The following is a 25,789-nucleotide window of genomic DNA, read 5'->3' as shown; positions in this document are numbered from 1 at the left end:
CAGAAATGCAAAAAATCATGAGTATTTCTCTCTTTAGCATAGGTGTTTGGAGTTTGTAATCTCTATGCAAAGTATATGTGTTACCTGTCTGTCTATGCACCACTAATGTAATTCCATGTTAGTTTTACACTGAGGAGGACCTGGGATATACATAGGTAAAATATCCCTAACTTTGGGATGGACAAAGCATTACTAATGTTTCTTAATAAGGAATGTCATGCCAGCAAAGTAGCCACCAGATTAAGTAACTATAGAAATAAAAGTTAGGGCTGTGGAAAAAAAACATTCTGTTATTGGGTTCAAGTCTAATTTCTCCAGAAAAGACTGGCAGACTGTAGCAGCTGACAGGCTATTGTTCTTTACAGATACAGAATCTGCTGAGACAGGAAGGTGAGGAGATGGATAGCTAAGTTTTAACTTGCATGAAAAGCACTGCCAGGACAAACAAGCTTTCTGGATCATTTCCTAACAAGAAACTAGGATATTGTTTTCCTTCAGGGATGTATTAACAAGAGAATGCTGCTGAACTAATGATCTCCATGTCCTACACAATGCCACAAACTTCCAGATTTGAAAAAATCCAGTGAAAATTATGGTCCTGTTCAGCAGAAAAAATGCTTGACTATAGCCAGTTAAGGTGCACTGACATTATTTGGTTTAACATTCTTGCATCTGTGTTCAGTATAAATGGAAATGAAACGTTTTATAGGGGTTTAGGTCAGTATCCCTTCTACTGTGCTCCTTCTGAGTGGTATAGCAGCTATAGGTGGATATAGAAGAATATACTAGCTCCTCAAGTCCAAAACTTATCTTGTGAAAAAAGATCTTATTATGATTACAAATCTGCAAGTTCTTCCATTCCTTTAACCTTCAGCTTCCATATATGCTGGCATGGGACAGGGTTTCCAGGGTGATGACATACACCCTGTGCCTGTGTCATACAAACACATAAACAAAAGTGATGGTACTTGGTGTAACTGGAAGCATCTTGAAGCGAAGTCTATGTTAATAAACATGGAATCTTTGTGGCAATTCCAAAGGAACTGCATTCGTGAACTCTTGATTGAGTTTAACTTTGAATGAGAGCCTGAAATGAGAGAGCTGATTGTAAATGCTACTGTGAAATACTGAGTTGTTTATTTGGAGACTCAAACCAGACATGCTAGAAAAAGCACAGGACAAGTATTACAAAGTTATACACACACAAAACCTGCTCTCAAATTCTTTGACGTTTAGAGATATAACAATATTTACAGATTTTTTTTTTCGTTATTATTCTAAATGCTCATTTTCTTCTCTGTCCCTGCTTCAGTGTTACTTGTGGTGCTCCTGTAATGGAGACTCTGTGTTTCATTATCAAGGTCATGGCTGGATACCATAATAAACCCCTTCTTTAGAGCATGTAGGAAAAAACGGACCATGAAGTAGCTGACCAGATGTCTCTATTTCTGAAACAGTTTTTGACTGAAGCTTGCATCCAAATATTCACTGGTTGGAGAGAATTCTTGTGTGACAGATGGCTGATGGACCATGAACAGTAATACATCAGATAGCTCAATCCACCAAAAAGAGTGGTATGGTTATAAGGGCATGGTGAAAAAATGTTTTCTTTTGCCACTGAAAACGAATTTTCTTCCAACAATGTCAGTATGAGAGTGAAAGAAGGCTGAGCAGGAGACAGGAATGAGCCAAGCTGGAGTACAAAAATAGTTAAGGAAAAATCAAGTCACATCTTTCTTACCTTAAAATTACACTATACAATCCTTATATATATAAACTCACAAAACAATTATTTAAAATATTTTACATAGTTTATATTAAAAAATCATACTATCAGATGATGAATTTAGGAGGAACTGACTCCTCATACATGAAGGATCAGTAGTTACAGGCTGACTTACTCCAGACTGTGACTACTGAGATAGAATCTTGTCAGTCGCCATGGTGTACCCACAGGCCTTAAATGCATTGGCTGGCCTCGCCTGGGGCCTCCACACACACTCTGCCCCTGCAGCCAGATGCCTCTTTTAAGCTCATGTCAGGGATTTAGTTCCTGCTGAAATTATGTTGTGGGAATACTGATCTCTAGTTCAGCCACAGCCCAGCCTAGCAGTGGATCCCATTGATGATCCGTCTCTGCAGAATGATTCCTTTGCTTGTTCTCAGACCTGTCTCATTACTCTGAACCGCTCCATTATTGCTGAGCTGTGTCTCCCTGGGTTGCCCTCATCAAATCTTATCCTGGTCCTGATCTGTGGATTTATTTCGTGTCTTACCATCACACCTGACATACTACCATGAATTCACCTGATAATCTAGATCCTTTGCTGACTATGGCTACCATCTCTGAGCCCATGCTGCTCATCTTCCTTGGCCAGGGTGGGGTATGGGCTTTGCCCTGACAGTCTGGTATTGTGCTCAGCTCCTGGCTCCCTTTCCCTTAAGGAACAGCCAGTCCTCACTCTGCCCTGAAAGGTCTATCCAAAGCATTGTTACACCTGTTTTTCCAAATTACTCTGTTCCCATTACAGAACTCAAATTATCTATGCTACATTTCAATGACATTATTTCAATCTCATTTCTACATAAAATACTGCATAGACTTAATTGCAGAATGTTTTCATGTTTGGTAATGAACAAAACTGTTCCAATACAGAATAATTCAGTATTCCTATTAGCTCATGGGACTAAAAGCAGTGCATCCTAACTCTTAGGTTGAATATACTGCTATTTTGCACAGATTAATATATTTTCTTTTTATTCCTCCAAATATGTAACTCTAGGTGTGGCAGTAATGCAGCCCCATTCTTTTAGCCAGAGTCCTAGAGCTTTATTATTTCCTACATTTATGCTAGTAGAATGGCCCAAGTTGCTTAAATGAGAAGGAGACAATTGAACTGACAGCTATCTACTGTGATGTAGTGGAGCAAACAACTGTCTGTACTTGAAAAAGAAATTGTGCTACAGATACATGACAACATAGCCAATCTCTTTGAACAGGGAGAATAAAACTGTTCCCTGAAATAGTGTCTGACTATATTGGGAACACTAGGGTATGACTCTGAAAGCTGTGGCTTCAGCAAGCGAAAAATGATCACAAAATAAATAAAGAAATGAAAATGCACACATTCCCACACACTCAAGCAGAACAGGATAAATAGAAAGGATAAACACAGAGTTCAGTTTATTTACTTTGTTGCGAATGAAAGTCAGTGTCATAGCTAAGAACAACATGGGCCTTTGATTGTTTTTGAAATAGGTGAGGCAGTTTTTTGGTTAGAACCAGAAGAGAAGCAGTTTGAGTCAATGTGCCTCGAGACATGAGCCAGACTTTCAGAGTGCCCAAGTCTCACTTTAATTTGAAGCCTTAATTAAGTCATTATTTTAGGGTCATTACTGGAGACTTCTAAATTTAAGTACTCAGGACTAGGAGTTATCCAAAGCCATTCAGGTCAACATCAGCTCCATGGACTTCAGCAAGCTTGAGATCAGGTCCTTAATGGGAATATTTAGCTGCCATGTACATCCCCAGAATAAATATGTAATATATATTTAATGCATGTATTCCTACAAAATAAAACCATATATTACATACAGCTTTTCCTTCCTACCTAGCATTAATAAAGAAGGTTAAGCATGCCATCTTTCTTTTTTTTTTTTTTTTCTCCTAAGGCAACCCATTTCAGCTATGAACAATCACGTTTTTGCAAGTTAAAGATTACACAGTGAGTTATTAACTTTAAACACCCTTCATTCCTGAAAGCTGTGTGGTAGAGACATTTTAGGTTGGGGCAACTCCTCTTACATAAGAGAGTTTTTCTGCCAAGTTATTACCTCAGACAGTTTTTGTGTTGTAGGTGAATATTTATATAGAGATTTCTCCTTCTCACACAAGAGCTACTGGAGACCCTGGATATCCAGAATATGGCAAAATCAGAAATAAGGCAGTCTTGGTCTTGAAAAAACTGAAGAAAAACATCTCCAAAAAGAATAGACAAAAGGAAACCAAATGATGACTTGTAATCCTGTCTTCTGTGAAGTTTTTTGTCCCTCCTACTGCTTCCAGGATAAGCAGAACTCTCTTGACACCTTGCAGAAACTTAGGAGCACCTGGCTGGCTCTCAAGGGTAAGTCTCAACTTGTCTATGAGTTCACTAGAAAAACACTAGCATGTTGTTCTTCTTTCAACTGATATTTATTTTCAGTTTGCCTACAAAGGCTCTGGTCAGTGCAGTTTTGCTTCTCAGAAATTACATCAAATGAATGCTGATATGCTTGGCTTGCAACTTAAAGTGCCAAGTTAAGCAGCTGTACTGAAGATCTTGGGCTCCCTTGTGTGCCTGAGGTTTCTGTGTCCTTACAAAAAGAATAGCGAAAATGACAAAAATACATCCTTCTTTATTTTTCTCTTTTCACTGGTTTCTCGGTCTGGGGATAGCATGTACTAGTTAACAAGTTCTGCCCTTTGCTATTGTTATCCTAAATTGGTACTCTTTGGGCAACTAGACAGCTGTTGTTAGGCTCCCTTTTAATGTGTATTTTGATTAGAGCCAACCTAAAAAGACCACTTTTTAGTGGTCTTTAGACTGGGTGTCTGGATGGAGACATATAATTGGGTTCTGAACTATTCAGCCAAATTCACTTTTTTCCCTCCAGTCAGTAAAAAATATTAGCATGTTTAACAGGGAGGAAAGTGAATGGTTTCTCACTAAACTATAGTCAGACTTTTAAGAAGTGGCATCTATGAATGAACTGGATGAAAGCTGAAAAATCCTGCAGAAGAAAACTGCTTTCACACCTGAAAAAGAGGTGTGAGCAAAGAAGCTTTCAGACATTGGCATGCTTCTCACTCCCACTGGAGTCAGTGAAGATGCCTGTAATTTATTTCAAAGGGAGAAAACCATGCCAGCATTTGTACAGAAGTATTTTTTGTATACTTCAGTACATGGAACCAAAGTTCTGGCCCTTCTGTAGCTTATGTAATGAAGTAATCTCCAAGGAAAGGGAAAATTGGCTGCTATATAGATGTGGAAACATTCATTAATCATTGGATCAGCACTCTAAACATTTCCTGTTTATATCTAGAGTGACACTTCTTTAAATTATATTGCCAGCTTCAATTTGGCATCAATGTGTTATTTTGTAAAAACAAGCTGTTATCAAATTTAACAAAAATAGAACTGTTTCCATGAAGAAAATTATTCTGAGTGGCCTCTGGTTTAAACTGTGTTTCAGAAAACAAACTTTCTTCAAAAGTTTTGATCCAGTCACCTCAGACTAAAAAACTGAAGGGAAACTGGCTGGAAACAAAAAAAGTTTGAAATTGTCCTGTATTGTTGACTTCAGGGGAAAAAGAATTGTTAATGGGATGTGCAATTCTCTGGCTTGGGTCATAGCAAATGAGCCTGTGGTGGGTGTCTTTCTAAAAAGAAACTGCAGTTGTAGTGCTCACACACAAAAAACATCCATTCTGATTATTGTGTTTGTCCCTCCTGCTCTCTCAGAATTTCCATAACAGCTCTTGCTCTCTCCCCCCCAGCCCCCTAGACCTAAACCTACCTCCTTTTTCTCATCAGGACCCAAAAAACTCACAGATTTTAACATATTTCAGACCACTGAATGAATGTATGCACAGATTTTGCAGGGAGAGAGAGAACAGAAGGAATTGGGGAAAGAAAAAAAGCATCTAAAAGCTAAACCTTCTAATATTCCATTTCTGTCAATTGTCATCAGCATGACAAGGCAGGGTTTTTCATGTAGACTAGCAATTTCCCATAATAGAAAAAAAAAAAGGCATTTTTGATGCTGAGTTTAACTGGTGCAGAGTAGCTGTGTCTATGCAGTTAAGCAGTTTTGCCCTCCAAGATGGGCTGGCTATATCCGGACTACTAGCTGTGACTGATTCCTGGAAGCACACCTGGGAATTGTCTAGGAGACCCCTACCTGGATTCAGCTGAAGCCATGCCCCACTGTCCCACTGCTTGAAGGCAGTTGATCAAGAAATCACACAAGTTTCCTTGGTCTATTTGGTGTGAAGGCAACCTATTTGTTCCTGGACTGCAACCACTAAGGGCACTATATGAAAAGAAACAGTGCAGTAAGAGTTTAAGTTATAAAATATTCAGGGTTCCAGGGTCTCTGTGTTGTAATAATGAACTTTCATTTTGACAGTCTGATGTATCTCTTCTCTCCCCCTACACACCTAGCCAGGGAAGATCCTATATGGTAGTGACAGTACTGGCACTATTCTATTCTCTAGGGGTTTATAAATGAAGAAGAAAAAGAGTTTATGAAAGAATATAGTGAAGAATGCATCCAGCCTCCCAGTTTTTTCCTTGCCTGTGCTTCTTAGCCATCACATGGCATGAGAACACAATGCCCAAATATCAAACTCCCATATTTCTCACCCCTTGGAAAACAAGATGAGTAATTTACCTAAGGCATGGTTGGCTAAAATATAGTAAATACCAGAACACTGTGTCTGTTCCTACTTCTTATCTGTTCTGCTGTTTCAGCACATAAAGAAACAGGCTTTAGTGGCATATAAACTGTTGATGAAAGTGTGAGTCTCTTGTCATATTTTGTATGAAGTAATGGTGAATCTCAGAATTTGGCTTGCAAGGTAAGAGGGTCTTTAGTAGTCCCAGCAGAAAATCATTGATGCTCCAGTGTTGTGGCATTTTTAAGTCAATTCATAAACATTTCATGGAAGGAAAGGAAGGATGTATTCCAATCCAAGGAAATTCTTCCAGTGTAAGAGACACAGTTTTAAATTCAATGGGTTTTATCAAAAGAGGCTACAGAATAACTTAATCTAGAATCATTTTGAAATTCAGGTCACAGGATATGGCCAGCAGAAGAACTGTAAAACTCTGGCTTTTTGTTTGAGCTATCCTGACATACATTACCCACAACAAAGCATTTGGCCTTTGCCTCTACAACACTGGCTTGTTCTGTGGCAGAGCCAGGAATGTAGGAATGTGGCTCCCAGCCAAGATGGTGGGGAGAGGAAAATGCCCTCGACCTGGAAGATTCCAGCTCTTTTCCATGTCTGCTGCATCTTTTATCCAGCACTTTATGACATTTGAAGAGGGTGCATTTCCATGCTGCCCCCAGCTGCTGTTCTCCCTCCTGCATCTGCCATTCTCACACTCCCAGCCTGGGCGGTCATGCTGGATTTGTGCATTGCGGGCAGCCAGGATGTGGCTATTGAAAAGGCAAACGTGGGGAAGGCCAGAGCTCGGCTATATGTGCATAACAGTAAGTCAGTCAGTGTTCACAGGCTGAGAATACCACAGTGTTTGAGCTAAGGGAAGCTCTTTGTTTGCTTTTCCTTGCACTAGTGACTGGGTTACTTCAGCCTAATAGAAGGCTCTTTATTTTATTTTATGCTCTGTGAACCTGACCCATCACAAATCAATTACAAAAAGCTTATAGGTTCTTTCATCCTGCTCCTCCCAGGAAGCGCATCTGAGAATAATTCATAATGAGTAAATCTGGTAGTTCCCAGAAGACTGTACTCAGTGAGCTTGAAGTTCTTCCTTCTGCTTCAAACATTCACTGAAAGAGTTGAGTTTCAGGTGAGGTAGTGACAGTAGAAGAAAATATGTTTTACACTTCATTTTTACCAGTGGGCAATTTCTGACTCTTTCTCTAATGTACTCTGTAACTTTGGAAAGTATCATCACTCAGGGTCCTCCCAGGAGATAAATTCAGTAATAACTGCAGAGCAGCAGGGCTCTGGACTCTTGCTTGATACTTCACAGTTATCCCTGACATCTGAATGTACTAATTTCTGGGAAGTTTAGGGTTAAATAAGGGAGTTGTTTATTCTGTTGTAAAGACTATTAAAAGAACTAATAAAGGAACTATTGTGAATTCATCCTGTGGCTGTGGGTCCAGATGTTAAAACTGACTGAGGCCCACCTCTAATTCTAAAATCTGTGGTCGTCTACAGAGGAATTAAATTTATCAGCAAGAATTTAAATTACATCTTTTCCAAAGCCTGTTTATATTCTTTTCTTTAATCATACTTTCATTGGGCCAGCAAATAATAACATTGTAATAACACCATGCCAGATAAGCCACTTCAAAACCAGGAAGAAATAAAAATTACAAACACTGAACTGGCAGAGAAGATGACCACTAGAGATTGTCCAAATGGTGCCACAGTGTCTGCAGACATTGCAGGGAGACAATGGGATACTGTAGAAGGGATAAGAATCAATTCTGGAGGCAGGGTGTTTGTTCAGGACATGGAGAATCACAGCCTTTGGGATTTCTATTATATGTGCCATATTTAGGCCACGTTAAAAGAGTATGTAAGTATCTAAAGTCAGGTTGAGCCTCTGTGATTTTAGATGGGAGATGGAGATGTAGGTGCTTTTGAGACCTTCCAAGTCACTATTCTACTGCTTTAAATTCTTTAAGAGTTTGGCTTTTTTAGACCGACAGGTGACACAATCAAAGTTAAGGATTGTATAAGTATGGAGTAGCCCCCATTCCCATTCACACTGATGGGAGTATGGAGATCCTATCCTCTGCCTCAGTGTCTCTTTGACCCATCATGTGAAATACCTAGACCAAATGCAAGCTCTGACCCACATGAAATTGCTGCAAGAAGTGATTTTTTTTGCCAGATTTTTACTTTCCTTTCTACCTTGCAAGGGTGTTGTGATGCATAATCTGAGTTTGCAAATTACTCTGGCAGGAAAGCATTCTGACAAGCAGTATATTGTGTTCTTCAGAACTTGGGTTTAGGCCAAACAGATAGAAAAGAAGAAGGAAGGCTGTCAAAATTTTATTTTATCCCTTGAATTTCTGAATCCATGCAGGAAGAAGCTAGGTGGGCCCAGAAATCTATGCATGCTATAGAACCTGAGAATAGTCTTCACTTCTGCTTATGAAACTGTACTGCAAGTTTTTCTCATGTCATTCCTTCTTCCAGATCCAACACACTTAGTGCCTCCAGGCTGAGAGAGGAGCCACCATGAAGTTCAGACTGAATAATGCAGATTGAAGAGATACATTTAGGTATTAAGGGTGGCTCAGTCCTAGAATCTCCATCTGTTTAAATGACTGAAATTAGTGGATTAACTCCCAAGGCATAGGAAAGTTAGTTCACTATCAACTACTAGTGCTTAGTGAAGGAGATATGAACATTTGTGCAAGGAGAACACACAGCAAACAGGACCCATAGCAAACAACCTCTGACTCACCACATGGTTATTAGCTAACTTCTTTAACTTAAAATTTCCTCTTAGTTAAAAGGAGAAGACTGGACATTTGGAGTTTGTACATCCTTACATCATTTAATACAGCTAACAAGGAGGAGTTCTTAAACTCCCTATTGCAGCATGGACAGCAAATGACTGTCTGTCTTTTATGCTAATTCAAATACCTGTTGCTGCTTTGACTTTGTGCTTATCCAGTCCCACTTAACTGAGTGCAAGGAGAGAATTGTTGCTGGCAGTTGAGACCTGCTATTTGTGAGCAGATGTGAAGTTGGAGGACTTGGACAAGAGAAGGGAGACTGATCTGTTACCTTTCTTCTCAGCTTCAAAGAACCCACATAATTTGTAACGTATCATGGTCACTTTATGCAGAAAAGTGGCAGCAAATCAGAGAGGAAAGGGCTTATACATAGTGACTAACACATACATGTATTTTATCTTGGAATTAATTGTGTGTGTGTGTGTGTGTGTGTGTGTGTGCGTGTAGGCATGTGTGTGTGTGTGCCTGTGCACACACACACAAGAGTCAAGAGTGTGACATGTCTCTGCCCGGAAAGGCAGGGAAGAATTCATAGCTGTCAATAACAAAGATGTCCACAACTGAGCTAGTGCTGCACACTTCCTTACAACCACTGGTGAGAAACAGGAACTTAGTATAGCACAATCCATCTTATCATCTGAAATTAATCACATTTTTAAAAGGCTGTTTCTCACCATTATCTGTAAATGAGCAGAGATCCTTGTTGCAGAGGTGTACCATGAAGTGAGATGAATCCCACCTTTCCTGTCTGAGCTCTCTGGAGTATTCCACATGCAATTTCCTGTATTATAGATTACTTACAGTGCTCTTTGCATGACCTGGGTGTTACTTGCCAAAGCCAATGAGTAAACCTGATCTGAATCCAACTGAAAATTATAACAGATTTTTCCACACAACAACCTCATTATTTATTACAGTGGCATATGCTTTCTTAAATACAATTTTTAGTGTAAGAGATCTTCAGGTTTTGAAGGATTATTTTTTAAATTAATTGTTCACTGATCTACATTATAATGATTGCACAGACAGTAGTGTTAGCACAGTCAAAAGAACTCTGGACCATGCCATGGGACAATCTCTTAAACCAATATTTTTGCTAAAGTTTCTGTTACTAGAAAGAGTGTGAAGAACTGATTTAGCAGACAGTTGTTACAAGGTGAATGATTTTACTTCATCAGTAAAATAAGGAGAGTAGATATCTGGCTCCTGCAAACACAGCTGGCTAAAATGTTAACCCAGGAGAAGCTAAATAAACTGTGCAATGTAAATGTTCACATTTCAGTAGCATCTATATTGATCACAGTTTTGCATGACATAATGGTTGCCCAAGGCAACCATTGGAACTTCATGATCTTTAAGATCCTTTCCAACTCAAACTATTCTGTAGTTCAATGATTATTTGGCTCGGAAGCATATGATCTTTAAGATTCTTTCCAACCCAAATTATTCTGTGGTTCAATGATTCTATAACAGTTCATCTTGGAGATGCTCAGGCAGTGCAGGTCCTCAAATTATGCAGAGAAAATGTCAGATGACACCTGGTTATACATCCTTTGCTTATTCATACACAGAGATAATGATACAGGTGAAAAAAAAAGGAGTTGCTGAGATACAACCAGATTCATCCGGCCTAGCTTCAGATGCTGAGACATCCAAGTAAGAAGTCCAGCTGTTTCAACTCACTGTGGAATTAATGGAGAAGGGACAGCCCCAAAGACCAACTCAGATTTGGATTTAAATTGCTCTCCATATCTCTCCTGATTATAGAAGGATCCTAGAATAAATAAGTAGCAAATGCAGGTACTCTGATTGCCTGGATTAATTTATTTCTGTTAGCACCTTAGCAGCCCTGTAAGGCATTCATAGGGTCCTCAGCAAGTCCATCTGGATTTGGTGTGTCAAGGGAGGAACATATTTTTCCCTAGTTACTCAAGCACAAGTTATCAGTTGCTGTGTTTGCTGATAATCTCAAGATCTCATACCTGAGCATGCTGACAGAGGCATGTGTGGTGCAGATCCTAGGCTGTGCTAGCTAGAGGGAACAGTACTCACGAACAGTTCATTAACTCCACTTGCATTAGGTACTTACACAGCGGATGTTTACAGGCTGTCTTGGCTGGATTTATAATGGCAAGTGGTTGCTAGGAGGCAGGAAGAGATTAATCCTAAACAGAAAGGAAGGCAAGAGAATCAGCTTTTGAAAGGGTAAAAAGGATGACCCAGGAAACTACAGGCCTCTCAATCTCACTTCAGTGTCTGGTATGGTAATAGAGAAGATTATTCTGGGAGGTATTGAAAAACACCAGAAGGTCCTTTGTGACAGGAAGGTCCTGCATGTGGAGAGCACTACAGTGCTGCAGAGTAGACCACTGCAGCAGGAACTCGAAGACACTTTAACCCTTCCTTCCACTATGACTAAGGGAATTCTACCAACCCTACATCTTTCAGCAGGTTTCTGATGGCAAACAGAATTTTAATGACCCCATAGGGTGCTCTTTGCTGTTGCTGGAAATAAAAAGCCTTGTGCAGAAGTACTGGAGAGTCCAGAGAAGAACAACTTAAGTAATTAATGTATTAGATCATTGTCTCTATTAAGACAGGATGATAGAATTGGGAATGTTCAGCATGGAGAAGGAAAGGCTTATGGAGAGATCACATTAACATGTATAAAACCTGAAGGGAATCTGTAAACAAAATGGAGACAGGCTCTTTCCAGAGGTGTTCTGTAACAGGCTGAGAGGATATCAGCCTGCTTATATCTTCAGCACTGAAGAATAGGAGGCTCCCTCTGGACAGTAGGATACACTTTCCTTTTTCACTGAGCACAGAAGCAGGTCCCCTGGAGAAGGGGGTAAAGCTTCTAGCCTCAGAGACTCTAATAGTCTTCATGTTCCATGTAACTCGACATGGTCCTAGGCAACTGGTGACCTGCTTGAGCAGGAGAGTTGGACCAGATGACCTCTTGAGGTCACTTCCAACCTTAGCCATTATGATATTTTATATACATTAGCCTGGAAAGGATTTGTGGATTTGTGGGTGTCAAAGCTCAAGGCAAGAAAGTTACCCTTGCAAATGCAAGGGGATGTTAGTGGGGAAGAGATCACTTGCAGCTTATCTTTGGATGTCACTGTTCTTGCAAGCTGTTGAGGAATTAACACACATGACAGCACTAACATTTGGAGGAGGATTTTGGATCTGTAGAGCTATATGCCTCCTGTGCAAGAGGAATAGCTGAGAAAAATGGTTTCATTGTTCCTGATATTTGTTTTTACACTCAGGAATCAGCTTTTCTTGGCATCTTTCCATCTCTGGAACCCAGCTGCCAACAACCTGGTTTTGGTTTACCTGACCTATTATTTGCTTTCATTTTAAATATCATAGATCCAAAAAAATAAAAAAGGCTAATTTCACTACAACAATGAGTGAGTATTAAATATATTTGCTTTCAAATGTGGTGTGTTCATACTGTGTGTGTTTGTTAAACACCTGGCCAATATCCTCCTACAGTCATGCTTGAAAGAAATCCTATGCATGCAGGTTACTCCTCTTTCTCAAAAGTGGCAGCCTGTGACCCACAACACATAGCAGTAAGGAGTCTTGCTGGCTTTTGTAAGAAACCTTAGAGCCTTTCCATTCAAATTCATCTGATAAAAAAATAAGCCATAATTTTCCCTACTTGATAGGAAAGAATAGCTTTCATCAAACTTTCAAATAAGTTGACATCTTATTTGTTTGGGCTCAACAGGAGAAAGAAAATCATGAAAATGACCTAGGGATAAATCATTTTGGGGGCCTTGATATGAGTAGTTTTCTAACTAAGATGAAGCAAGACTCACATAGTAGAAGATCTCAGATTCATGTGGGTGAAATAACTCTGCAAGTGGTGGACTCAAAAGATCCTGGCACAGCAGAGTTCTGCTTTCACTGCCAGTTGCTATCAGAAGTCACAGTTCTCATTCTCCTTAGTCATAACTACAGTCTCTGCTACAACAGAGCTTTTTCAGCATGACACACATGCCACTTCCCAAGTTGTATTCAGAAACCTCCCCAGGAAGTTGTGGTGGGGTTCCCTAATATGGAAAGAGTGGGCAGAAAATGAAAATGTTATATGGTCCAGAATGGTCTGGTTTCATACATTATCCTATATATATATGAAATGTGACAACTTGGTCTTTCTAACTGAGTATTGAACAGTAACTATGATTTGTGTAGGGTAAATGCTTCCTGTTGGAATTCTAAAACATACAGAGGCAGGCTTAAAATAATGCATCAGACCAAGAAGTTCTTTAAATATCACAGGAAATTTGATGAACTCAGAGTCCACCAGTGACAGCACAGGAAAAGGAAAAACAGAGATCAGATAAGACTTTGGTAACAGGAATGACAGTGGGATTATATCCCTCCAGAGGTTATCCTTGATTCTGATAGAGGTAGAATGTCACCAATAAAGAGGATATTTTACCAGGATGGGTTTTACTCTCCTAATTATGGAGCTGTTTCTGTGGCAACAGACAAAAACTACATTTACCCTGGTTTTGGTGGCTTGTATATCTTTAGTGATGCTTCCAGAGAATTAAGGAGAAAGTGAGCTTATGGAAAAGGTCAGCATGGGGACATTCTTTTTCTTGTTGTCTTGATTGAATATACTGTCTCCTAGACAGAAAAACTCTTGCTATCAGATGCCATGCTTGCTTATAGTTTTAATTATAGTCCTACAACTAAAATTGTAACTAAAACTGTAGATACTAAACTAAACCTATAACTAAAACTGTAACTTGGTTACAGTTTTAGTTATAGTCCTCCACATTGGGAGGAGAGGGCAAGGGAGTGGAAGCCTTATTCTTATGGCTAGTAGACTGCTGCTGTTAACAGTTACTTCAGAATCCATCTCCCTCCCCCTTGTCTGTTGATTTGTGTTGGTATTGCCACACAGAATTACTTGATAATCTCATTATACCTAATCCTGTTTACTCCTACAAAGGACACTGGCAGAGGTCCCCTGTTTTCATATTCCTCTTTTCCTTTAGTTATTTCAGAAATATTCCCTGTAAAGCATGATTGTTCATAGTGAATGCTTAACCTGTATACTGTCCTTAATTCTAGACTCATCAAATTCAGCACCCTGCCCTAGCTCTTTCAGTAAATATTTTCTTTGAGCCAAGCATCACACAAACATTAGCTGTAGCTCTCCTAATATTCAGTTCATATAATTGCATTATTCTGATGCAATTAAAGCTTCTCAAATGAATTTTGGGTTTACATTATCTTTTATGCCCTTAAAAAGTGGTCTCCCTTACAAGGAGACCTCTTGCATTCCTCTTCATGGGCAATGCAGTAAAGAAAACTAAAAGCTGTAAATGTCTACACATATTTTTTTTACTTGGTGCTTATTAAGGTAGATTCACTTAATTCAGGATATTTCTAAAGCATATGGAATCACAATTATATTTTTGGTGCCTAGAAGCTCTTAACAAGTTACTAAAAGCATGTAAATGTTGTTGATATGAATGCAGGCATTAGGAGCATGCCCACAGTAAACATAAATCTAGATAGCAGTTGTAAGGCAAGATGAGAACCATAACCACATAACCAAATTTACCTTTTTACGTGCTGAATGTAGTTAACAATAGTATGCTTGACTTGATAAAGATTTTCATAGATAGGCTTAGCAACTTTTGTTTTTCCTATTTAGTACTTGTGAAATGTCCTAAATAAAATTAAGACTTTATCCTTATGAATATAACTTAGACAGTGAATAAACCCATTTCCTGAGTTTGTTTTAATCAAATAATCCCATTCTGAAGTAATGACATTCAAAAGCACTGCAGTACAGGCTATTTAGCATTATACAAGGTTTTGGAGGAAAAGAAGGCTCACAACTTCCTAGTAATTATTTCTATACGGTTCCAAAAGTTAGATTAGAGTTAATGTTTTGTAATTCTTCATCATTAACAGTTATAGAATTTCAACGCTAAATGGGCAAGATTTGAAAGAGACAGTAATATCACATTGTTGGTTCAAAAAAGCAGATGAGTTTTTTTGGGAATGGAACAAGAACAGTTCCACACAAAAATCTTACATTCAATCTTTTGGACCAAGATGTATCTAAGAAGATTATTTATACAGGTTAAGCACTACATATATCTTACTTAGTTATCTACTGTATCTGAGGAAACACTTTCAGCATAGTCACACACAAGCCATGATTCCATCGACTTTCAGCATCCAGTATCTCAAGACTGCCAGCCCAGAACTGCCACACTAGGCATTGGGCATTGTTGATCATTTTATTGTATTAAGGAGCACAATGAGGCTTTGATAAGGATCTCCACCAGGGAAGTTTTCAAGTAGGAATAATTTTCTAAGTAGGAATGATTATCTGATTGTGACAATGCAGAATCTCACTGTGGAGGGGAAAAGAATGTTTCAGCACAGTCTCTGAAGGTACAGAACCTAAAGTTACGAGAACAATAAAGTTCCTGTATTTTAGGGCCCAGATTTCAGTATCATATTACCACTAGGAGTTCTAAAGTTGCTATGTAGCTGTTTATCTGCTTAAAATCACTGTGTTTGACTTCCTTCCTTTAACATTTCTGAAATTTCCACTATCAGTCATTAGGCCTCTCTATTGACCTTCACTCAAAAATCAGATAGCAAGAGGAAGTCTCTTGCTATCTAAATGGAAGAATTGGTTTTACATCCTTACTCCAAATAATTTAAAGAAGAAAGATTTAAAATTGGGTCCTGCCAGCCCCCAACTAAAGTCTCCAATCACTGCCCCCTGAATTAGACATTTTAGACTGCTTAAGTTTTTCTGCTTCTCATAAAATACTGAAGTACCTGCTGGGAGGAGGGATAGGAATCACAGCACTCCAGAATTGTGTCCTCAGCACCAAGACACAGCAGCAGTTTTCTTTTTCTTGACTAAAGACTATGTCAAAAGTTTGTATTGAGTGAGATAACTTCTACAGGGGAAATAGAAGAAAATTGCCCCATTTGACATAGGAAAGATCTGCTTTCAAATTTGAACCAGAGGAGATCCCAGGTCACAGGCTGAGTGTTTTAATTAAAAGGCTATTAAGTTATTAATGGAGACTTTTTTTTTTTTTTAATGAGAACAACTTATTTTGACATAAATTGATCCAGCTGAGATGCTGATTCACAGAAATTGGAGGTGTACACACACAGACTCCCCCATCATGTGATAGAAAACACATCCCACTAAATGGTGCCAATTGTGAGGGAGAGGGAGGCTGTGACCAGTGCTGTCAATACACATCCTTTTATTGTTTTGCCTCAAGCAGCTCTAAGCTCCAGTACTCCTGCGTTTCTGTCAGCTACTAAACCTTCAGTTCTTGGTTTGCCACATACAAATGATGCTGGGTGTTCAACCAAAGCCTGTTATTTTTATCTAGGTGAGAAGAAGTTACTCTTTCACACTGGAAAATGTTATAGTAGAACTGACAACCAGTGATGTTCTCAGAGATTTATAACTGTGGAATTATGTAAAGCTGAGGCCAGACCTAATTTCCATGCCAGTGTCTTGCTCTTTTCCTCTACTCATCTGCTTTCCTATAGAAATGATTGTTAAAGTACAGAGTCCAGATTTGCAATCAAGTATATCCTGTGGTTGTATTACTGTATAATAATTTACCATAAGAATCCATTAGAAATGCACCTATTATAATGGCATAGGAAGCATCCCAAGTACTTAGCATTTCAGAATTTTCCTCAGTTTCCCTTGTTTCTCTCCTTTAAAATTTGAAAGCTTTTACAGTACAGAATGCGAGCAGAGCGTATTCCCTGGGAACTTCAGGATGTTGGTCTCTGAGGTAAAGGCTTTTTGAGACAGCTGCTGTTCCTTCTGCTGCCTTTCTTGCCAATGCCAACCTGTTTACCTCATCTCCCTTTGCTTTTACCCGTAGGAGTCTTGCAGAACTCTTCACAGCTGGGCAGTTAAGAAGCAGAGCCAAGAAAACACTTGACAATTGACACAATTTTGCAATTGACACCTGGGTGACAAACACATAGAGAAGCTCTCCATGTGCAGCTTAAGAGTGTAACTTGGTTCAGGCTACAGAGTGCTGTGTAGCAGAAGATTTTGTAGTCTTCTCTATTGCACTGAGTCATTATTAGTTTTGAGATAATGACTCAAAAGAGCATTTCAGAATAGAGCTATGCTTTATTCTAACATCCGTGTTCAACAAAGAAACTAAATATCCACTTGAGTTAAAAATGCCGAATTGACTTATAATTTGCTGAATCAATCCTTTACAAGCAGCCTGATTTTACCTTGCACTGCTTCTCTTCTTATTTCATTGTACCTGTGATCCTGGCATCTCAACAGCAAGAAAGAGTGACTGTGCCCTAGGAATACAAACAATGGAATTTCAGACAAAAGAATTCTGAGGAGAAATTTTAAGTCATTGTTTCCTTTTAGCAGTTAAATTAGATCTACAGTGGCAATACCACCCTGCAGATATGCACAGACACGGATATACAGGCAGATATCCACAGAAGGACATTCATGCTCTTTTTACTTAGCAGGTCACATAGTGATCTTTTATTTACAGGAATTCCCACAGACTTCTAGACATTACATGATGAGAGCATGATGTCTTTTGCCTAAACAATTTCAATTGATTTTATTATGCAAAAGGAATATTGGAATAACAACTGCTGTAGAAGACAATATGCCTCTTCTTCTGATATAATAAGCGTTGACAGAAAGAGCATGAAAATATACTTTCTGTAAGATGTCTCAAAATCTCTGACAGCTGCATTTAGTGTTGTGTTTGGGCTGCAATTTTCAAAGGGGAGCAAGGTCAGAAGCACTCAAATTCTGTGAAGTGTGGCCTTTGAAGCTTAGACTTACTGTTAAATTCTAAGCTGCAAGAAATACCCTCTGCTCTACAAATCCTAACAAGGCATGCAGAGAACATGGTAACCCAGGGCAGGAGTACTCCAAACTATAGTGCAGAAAATATAAAATGACGTGCACATTATAAAGTTTGTTATATCCATGCTGGCTTTCTCAGACAAGACAAGCAATAGTTTAATTGAAATAAACATGATGAATGGTGCCATGGAGAGAGAAATATCATTCACAGGTGGTTCTGTGGATGGAACCACCATCCACAGAAATGGTGGAAAGGTATCCAAGACTACTTCTGCTTCTTAGGGAGGATCATCACTGTTTATTTTAGTAGCAATGGTCAGAAGAAGGAAGAAAGTCAAGGGGGATAAGATTATGTCTCTCTATATCATTAATGATATATAATCAATCCTCTGAAATTATATGCTCCATTTTTATAATCCTTGAAGGAACAAAACAAGCAATCTATCAGTTCCTCAATCTAGTGGAGCATCATGAACATAGGGAATATAAAAATGTACTCCCAGCAAAGAAATCCCTAAAAACTTACAAGATTAATTCTGCCTGATTGTCTTCAAGAATATTGCAAACTGTGGTACCAAATAGTGATGTATGGCTCCAATACAAAAGCAGCAAAGGAAGATGTGGAAGACAAGGATCTAATGTTTATTAATTGGTTTTGTCACAGTTAAGGATACAACTGAATAGCACAAAAATGTTCTTAATAAAAACATTCAAGTATATCCATTTATTGATCATAGTGGTTCCCAGTAATCAGATTGTATATTTTGTCTCAAGAGGCAAAGAAGTTATAAGAGTGTGATAGCACAAAAATTGTAAGAAAAATTAGTAGACAAGTTACAGGTATAACACAACATCCTGGAGGTATCTGTAAGACAGTCTAGAGTAGGTAGCAATTTAAAACAGTCTTCTGAAGACACCATGACAGATCAAAGATAATAATTCTGATAATTCAGGACAATTTTAGGTGTAAAAACAAAGAAGCATTGAAAGAGCTCATGGTAATGTAACTGTGTGTATAGAACATGTAGGCATATAACAGTGAGTATAGAACTCCCAAGCTGGTCCTATTCTAAGTGTAATGTAAGCATGATAAGGCAAAAAAGCACCTAGTAGACCATGCAGGGTTTTCAGGATTTGGTGAAACAAATGAAGCAAGAGGAAAATGCACATAATGTGAGAGTATTTTATATGAGCTACAGCACATGGAGACAACATCAGCTGTGAATGTGATAGAAAGAATGCAGCTATGGACAGAGGGAGAGAGGGAGGGAGGTTTTAGTGACTTAGTACAGATGTGTTAAAGATAGCTGAGCAATTTGAGAAAAATAACTTTATAGAAGATTTAAAAGGCAGTTTAAGCTCTCATCAAGAATAAAAGATGAAGAGTGGGGAATTTTTGAGCCAAATAATTGTAACCAGAGAGATGATGGAAAGAACTTTGTGGGATCATGGAATAAGATAGATTAAAGACTATAGAAACTGACTTTGTTGGTCTGTAAATAGCTTTTCTCCATAATTTTTTAGAAAGTGTTGAAATAAGCAGTAATAAGTGTCATAAAAATTTCCTACTCATTATACCCTTTTGTGACATTATAAATACACAAAAGAGAACAGCTAAATAGAAATGTGGTTTCTGGAAAATAGGAGTGGGAACACACAAAAAGACTTATTTTGTTGTGTCTTCTTAAGATGTCCTGGGAGTCATAGCACAACCATAATATTTTCTGGAGGAACAGAAATTAGGTGATCTTCATTAGTCCCTCTGATGTCAGTTGTAATTTTGGTGCTTGCTGAAGGGAGAAAATAAGATACAAATAAAAATTGGATGCCTCAAGGAAGTAGAAAGAAAAACAAAACTTAAGATAAATGAAGATAAAACCAACTCAGATATCAGAATTTCAGACAAGTTTCTGTATCAGCTGATAATTGTAGAGATTAGAACATTGGCAGTTGAAGTACCTCAGAGTATTGACAATCAGAATTTCAATGGGAATATGGAAATAAATATGAATCTGAGAAGGTAAATGTATTAGGAACATGTGTTACTTTATTTTTAAGACATAATACTAGAGTTTCAAATATACCAGACAATTTTAATTCATCTTGTTTTACATAGAAGTGACCCTTGGTGATTTACTAAAAAGATAAATAAATGAAATAACTTCAGAAATAAAATACCGCTCAAGCATGTGAGGGTAAGAAAATTAATTAGGAATAATGGGGGGTCAAAGAAGTACATTATTTAATCCCTGTAGCTTCAGTGGTCAAGGTGTGTGGTTAAAATGACACAAGGCAGACCAAGAAGCATCTGGGTAAAGCTCTTCCGTTGCTGCTTGAGGCTAGTCAATCACAAGGATGCAAAGTGGAAGCACTAACTGTGTTTTTAATGTGTGTGACCAGCTACACAAAAAATGTGCCTGAGCAGGAGTTTGGGGCAAACTGAGGAGTCGTGAGTCATTATGTTCTCTAAATCCATGAAGGGGGGAAGGCAGCGAGTATGTGGGAATGAAATGGACCACCGGCAGAGAATTATGCCTCGCAGGCGTACCCACATGCCGTAGGAGACAGGCGTGTAACAGAGGAGAACATTGCGATTACAGCCTGCCAAGTGGTGAGCAGCCCAGATCCTAAGCCATATCACCATTTACATAATTCCTGAGTTTACTCATCTAGGTCTCAAAATAAACAAAGGAGAAGCCTTATATTTTAAGCAGTTCTACTTCAGCTTAAACAGAAGTTTTAACATATTCCCTGAGTTGAAAAAGATGAGGGGAATGTCCAGCTCCATGTGTCTCTGAAGCAAAAGTGAGCTGTGCCTATCATGCACACTGTGCTGCTGGGCTGGCCACACAGACAGGATTGAAAGTAATAACAAAAACTAAGATGTAGCTCACTGTCATTTGTTATGTGCTGCAGGAGTTTATCTGCCCAGAATTATTAAGCAGTCTGTGGACTTCAAGCCAGATTTAATTGCCATTTTGAAGGAAAAGTCTTTCTCACTTATTTTCTGGAGACTCTAGTTTTTTGCCCAAGAATTTGAGAATGCACCTACTTCTGACCTGAAATGCACAGTAGAGAATAATAATGTTCCTGGTCCTTGCATTTAAAACATTATGCCTGGTTCCAAATAATACCTCAGTAGCAACACAAGTTATGAAGTTACATTGCAGTTTTCCTAGTACAACCATGTCACATGCCCAAAATTGGGAAAAATAGTGATTTTTTAACTTCAAGAGCATGAGTAAATTTTGGATGCTCATACTTAAGGATGCTTTCCAATTATATAAAGCAAGAGTGTATAAACTGTCCTTGTCCACTTAAATGCAGCTGATCACTATTGATTGCCAAACTCTTTATTCCATATTCTTTCATTAAATCATTGAAGAAAATGACACCTTTAGACTTTGAAATCAAGAGAAGGGTATTTCCCTCCTGTAAGTGATTTTATAACAGAATTATTTTTTAACTTAGCTTTCTGCTAGGTTTTATCTACAATTGACTACAGAAATAAAAGATACACTAGTGCTTTCTGGAAAGAGTGAAAGGCACAGAGTGAAGATAAATTACTTTACAAATATCTTCCAGATTTGAAGACAGAGTGCATCAAATGTTACTATAAAAGCTGAACCAAAGTTGAAGCTAAATCTATATTTTAAGAATACAAAAACAGCTTTGTGTGAGTCACTGAGGACACAAAAGCAGCCACAAAATTTGTGCATCGTCTATACAGTGACCTTGACATGATTTCCAAAACCTTTAATTTCTGTTGGTTAGGAGAACTAAACACATTCTTTAAACAAAATGCTATGTTTTTGTAAAGTTTATGCTTTGCAAAAATGAAAAAGTTACTGAAGACATTAACTCTTCAATGCTGTACAAATGTGGGAAGGATGTCTATTACTGAAAACTTGCACAGATCAATTTGGACATGAGCGTCTGAACTAGTAACTGTAAAGTATTCTTTGAAGATAAGGAATTTTTTGTAGTACATTTTTTTGTAGTTTAGATCTTCTCTTCTGATTCTATTTCAAGACACAGTATGATGGAGTAAATATTTTATTTATTTACTAAGAATTATATCTTAGTTTGCACTGGACAATCCTGACCCCTAGTATGGCCACAGACTGGTTATTTAGGCTGTTATCATCACTTTATTACTAAAATTCATCTTTGTGCAACTTTTGTCACCTACTGAGAACATATAATGGCTTCTCTGCAAGTACTTGCCCAAATTAATGAATCTATGCTAGTGAAGAAACTTTTCTGGCCTCAGAGTCCAAGGAACTTACCTAAATCTCACTGGATTCAAGGGAGCTTTTCTATGACAAAGATTTAAACAAAGCCTGTTAGTATTAACAAGAAATCCTGGAGGGAATGGTTGCTGTTCTTTAACACATATTTTATCAATATCAATGTTGTTGTGGCATCAGTGGTGTCAATGCCTTCTGTGGAAGAAGACTGGTGGGAAAGCCATAATTAACATAAAATATTTTCTGAGTTACTCTGCATTAAATAAAGAAAATAAAAGAAATCTGATGTAATAGTCTTCCAAAAAGAATAAATTGCATTTAAGTTGCTTTGGTTTTACATTTGAGCACAAGTCAGGATGACATCAGTGAAAATAAACAGCGTAATGAACAATCTGCTGCCCCTAAATATAAGTAGAAATTCTTATCACCATCTCTCCCATTTGCCTGAATCATGAGTATGCTATGCCTTCTCTTCAAAGGGGAATGAAAATCTTTCACAGATACTGCAGGAAAGCCTAAATAAATTTTTCTGCACAAGTCAGAAAGACAGTGTGAACTGGAAATTATGTATTTATTATGATTAGTCAGAATACATATTGTATTTTCAGTGCCATGAATACTTTGAAGTGTAAGTGCAGCTCTCTTTTGTGTAGACTGTAAAGAAACTAGTGACCTAAAGTGTTCTACACATTTGGTAGGAAACTGCACATACAAGTCAGATATTCCTGTGTGTGTGATACAGGCAATCGATGCCTGTTTTTATCTCTTCTGTGAAAGACAAGTCATTCTGTAGAAAGACTTCAGGTCTCACCAAGGAGGAAAAAGATATCAGTAATTCAGTAATTTTAGCACTTACATAGATTAATGGAACCCTAGGTTCTGGTCCTGCTTAAAGAGCTATTTATGTTAAATAGTGAGTGGATTCAGGGCACAGTCCCTGGAGCAGGGATAAGAATTCAGATCTTCCCTTCTTGTGACCAGTATTCAACTTGACACATTCTAGTAGGAATCTGGAGGAATCTGTGTTATTATGGTTTTGTATTAGCTGTTTTTAGGCATCTTTTGCATTAAGAACACTGACTGAAGGCACTTGCACTCAGTGCTCAGAGAATTAGTTATGAAAGCCAAGCGCTGAAGGGTGAGGCCATGTGTGACTTTGAAGTGCCTAAGAAAGAAGCAGATATTGGAAGCCAGATTTTCCAAAAACTCTTTCAAAGGCACTTCCAGCTCTGGTTCTCTTTGTCTTTCAGTAGGCACAAGAAAATAGCTCACAGCATCTGGAACAGAATAATTTCCTGTGAACTAATACTCAAAATTGTAAGCCTACATTCATGTTATATTAATATATGTATGACCCTCTTACTTATATATTCCAGTCTATTAAGGATAAGACTGACAGAAAATTAAACAGATACTGTTCAGAGTGCAGGAGGAAATATGCTGAATAGGTCATTATTTGGCCATCATCTATGTAATGCAGGGGCCAAAAATGTCGAAAACAGATTTTTTTCTCCCTGTGTATATTGAAGAAGAAAAGGTTACCCAAGGTTTTCTATGCATTTGGCTCAAGGTTGCTGCAATATGAGAACATGTGATTTGTTAGGGAAATCCTATGTGACTCCTCTACAGCAGCTAACCAAGTAAACAAGAAGTGAGCTGGAACTTTCTGTACAAGGACTTTTACTGGAATCATTCGGAAGCTTTTGAATATACTCAGGCTTCCTCGGATGGTTCCATCTGTTGCTGCATGCATCATCTCTCAAACAAATGAACTTTGAACAGCTCACAATTTTCAGATCAAGGACTTCAGAAAAGGTTTTCCATCCCCTTACAAGTTTAAGGTCATCATGTTATCATTGTCATTTCCATGTGAGTTGATAGACTTCTACAAAATATGTTCTAGACTTCTATTTTTAATAGGAAATAAACAGCATAAGCCTTTCATTTAATAAGCCTTTCATCTTAACAATTTTGTTGATAATCTTCATGTATGAGTGTCTTAAAAAGGCATTTTTTTGCATATCTCCACATGTGGTTTTCAGACATTCAAGCTGGCACCTGTCTGTGTTACTAAATATGAGATTATTCAAAACTTCTGATCTTATTTTAAGCCTTCATCTATAAAAATCACCAGTGCATTTCTTTATTTTACTCCAATGAAAATCATATGGGATCACTAAATACTGAATGCTCAAATCTATCATTATCAAATTATGTCATTCAGGAGAAGTCAGTGGTAATGGTTCTTAAAAAAATCACACGCTGAAGACATAAAAAGTAGGATTATTACTGAACTAAAGAAAAAGGAAAAAGGAAAAAAAAAGAGAAAAAAAAAAAGAAAAAGAAAAAGAAAAAGAAAAAGAAAAAGAAAAAGAAAAAGAAAAAGAAAAAGAAAAAGAAAAAGAAAAAGAAAAAGAAAAAGAAAAAGAAAAAGAAAAAGAAAAAGAAAAAGAAAAAGAAAAAGAAAAAGAAAAAGAAAAAGAAAAAGAAAAAGAAAAAGAAAAAGAAAAGAAAATTGGACAAAATACCTCAGTTCCTCAGTTTATTCTTACAAATGATTTTTAGCCTTCTTTCTGCACTGAAATTTTTAGAGGTACATCAAGATCTTCACAGTTTCTGTAACAGAATATGGACATTTAATTATTGCTAAAAATATTTTAAAATACATTTTCTTTGTTCTGATGTGAATTGCTTGTATTCAGATGTTGGTGACAGGTGCATCTTGGTGTATTTACCCCTTTTTTACTCCTCCTCTGTTTCTTTTTGCTTGATTTTCTTATTTAAGCATTTTGACATTATTTCAGAAGGAGGATCTCAATTCAAAACTGTTGGTTTGTGATTGCAGAAACAAATATCAGCAGTGGGAGCTCATCAGTTTTTCAATTAATCTTCTTGTCTTTACAGTGATTATTCTGTTTGGCTGAGCTTAGTAGCAAAAGCATAACAATATTTCATGCCAGAATTCAGTAATCACTGGATTTGTAAATCTGTGGCCACTGTCCTGTGAGTAATCTTCCACCTTTGCACCTTAACCACTACAGCCCCATGCTTTCCAATTATTTCCAATTATTGTTTCCAATACAGAAATTGCCTGTGGAAATTACTTCTCATGTAATATATGCTGCCATTTCTAAATCATTTGAGTGAAGCAGTGCAAAACCCCAGGATGTCTTCAAAGCAGCTTATAGAAGACTTACTTGTAGATGAAGACTGGACACCCTGCATATAAGTTTTCAGTTCAGTTACCAGCTCTTTGGGCTGTTGTAGCAACCATTCAGGTTGAAAGCAAAACATGACACTGAGCATCTCTCCAGAGTTCAGGAGTTATACTTCATATAACTATATATATATATTCCTAAGATTCATG

The 25,789-nt window shown here is 37.8% G+C and overlaps 1 protein-coding gene and 1 long non-coding RNA gene across 4 annotated transcripts in view; one reads left to right on the top strand and one right to left on the bottom strand.

Annotated features, from left to right (window-relative positions):
• Positions 1–25,789, bottom strand: part of LOC146763814 (uncharacterized) — a 71,299-nt gene that overhangs the window by 34,434 nt on the left and 11,076 nt on the right. The window contains exons 2-4 of one of the 3 annotated variants that reach the window (XR_014951732.1): positions 24,951–25,038; positions 17,566–19,962; positions 11,363–11,438 (exon numbers count right to left, since the gene is read on the bottom strand). This is a non-coding gene — a long non-coding RNA (uncharacterized LOC146763814). Of the gene's footprint in view, positions 1–11,359; positions 11,439–17,565; positions 19,963–24,950; positions 25,039–25,789 lie in introns of those variants that run through there. The other 2 variants (XR_014951731.1, XR_014951730.1) reach the window with 2 other exon arrangements.
• Positions 3,995–25,789, top strand: part of LOC110482369 (LIF receptor subunit alpha) — an 87,013-nt gene continuing 65,218 nt past the window's right edge. The window contains exon 1 of the mRNA XM_085568133.1: positions 3,995–4,127. Within this exon, the coding sequence (XP_085424259.1) occupies positions 4,010–4,127 (118 nt within the window). The 5' untranslated portion in view covers positions 3,995–4,009. The remainder of the gene's footprint in view (positions 4,128–25,789) is intronic.

The sequence above is a fragment of the Lonchura striata genome, chromosome Z (genome assembly GCF_050655825.1).
Source record: "Lonchura striata isolate lonStrDom1 chromosome Z, ASM5065582v1, whole genome shotgun sequence".
In the NCBI taxonomy this organism is placed as follows: domain Eukaryota; kingdom Metazoa; phylum Chordata; class Aves; order Passeriformes; family Estrildidae; genus Lonchura; species Lonchura striata.
Note: the sequence above shows the minus strand (reverse complement) of the source record. Positions and strands in the feature narration are given on the sequence as shown.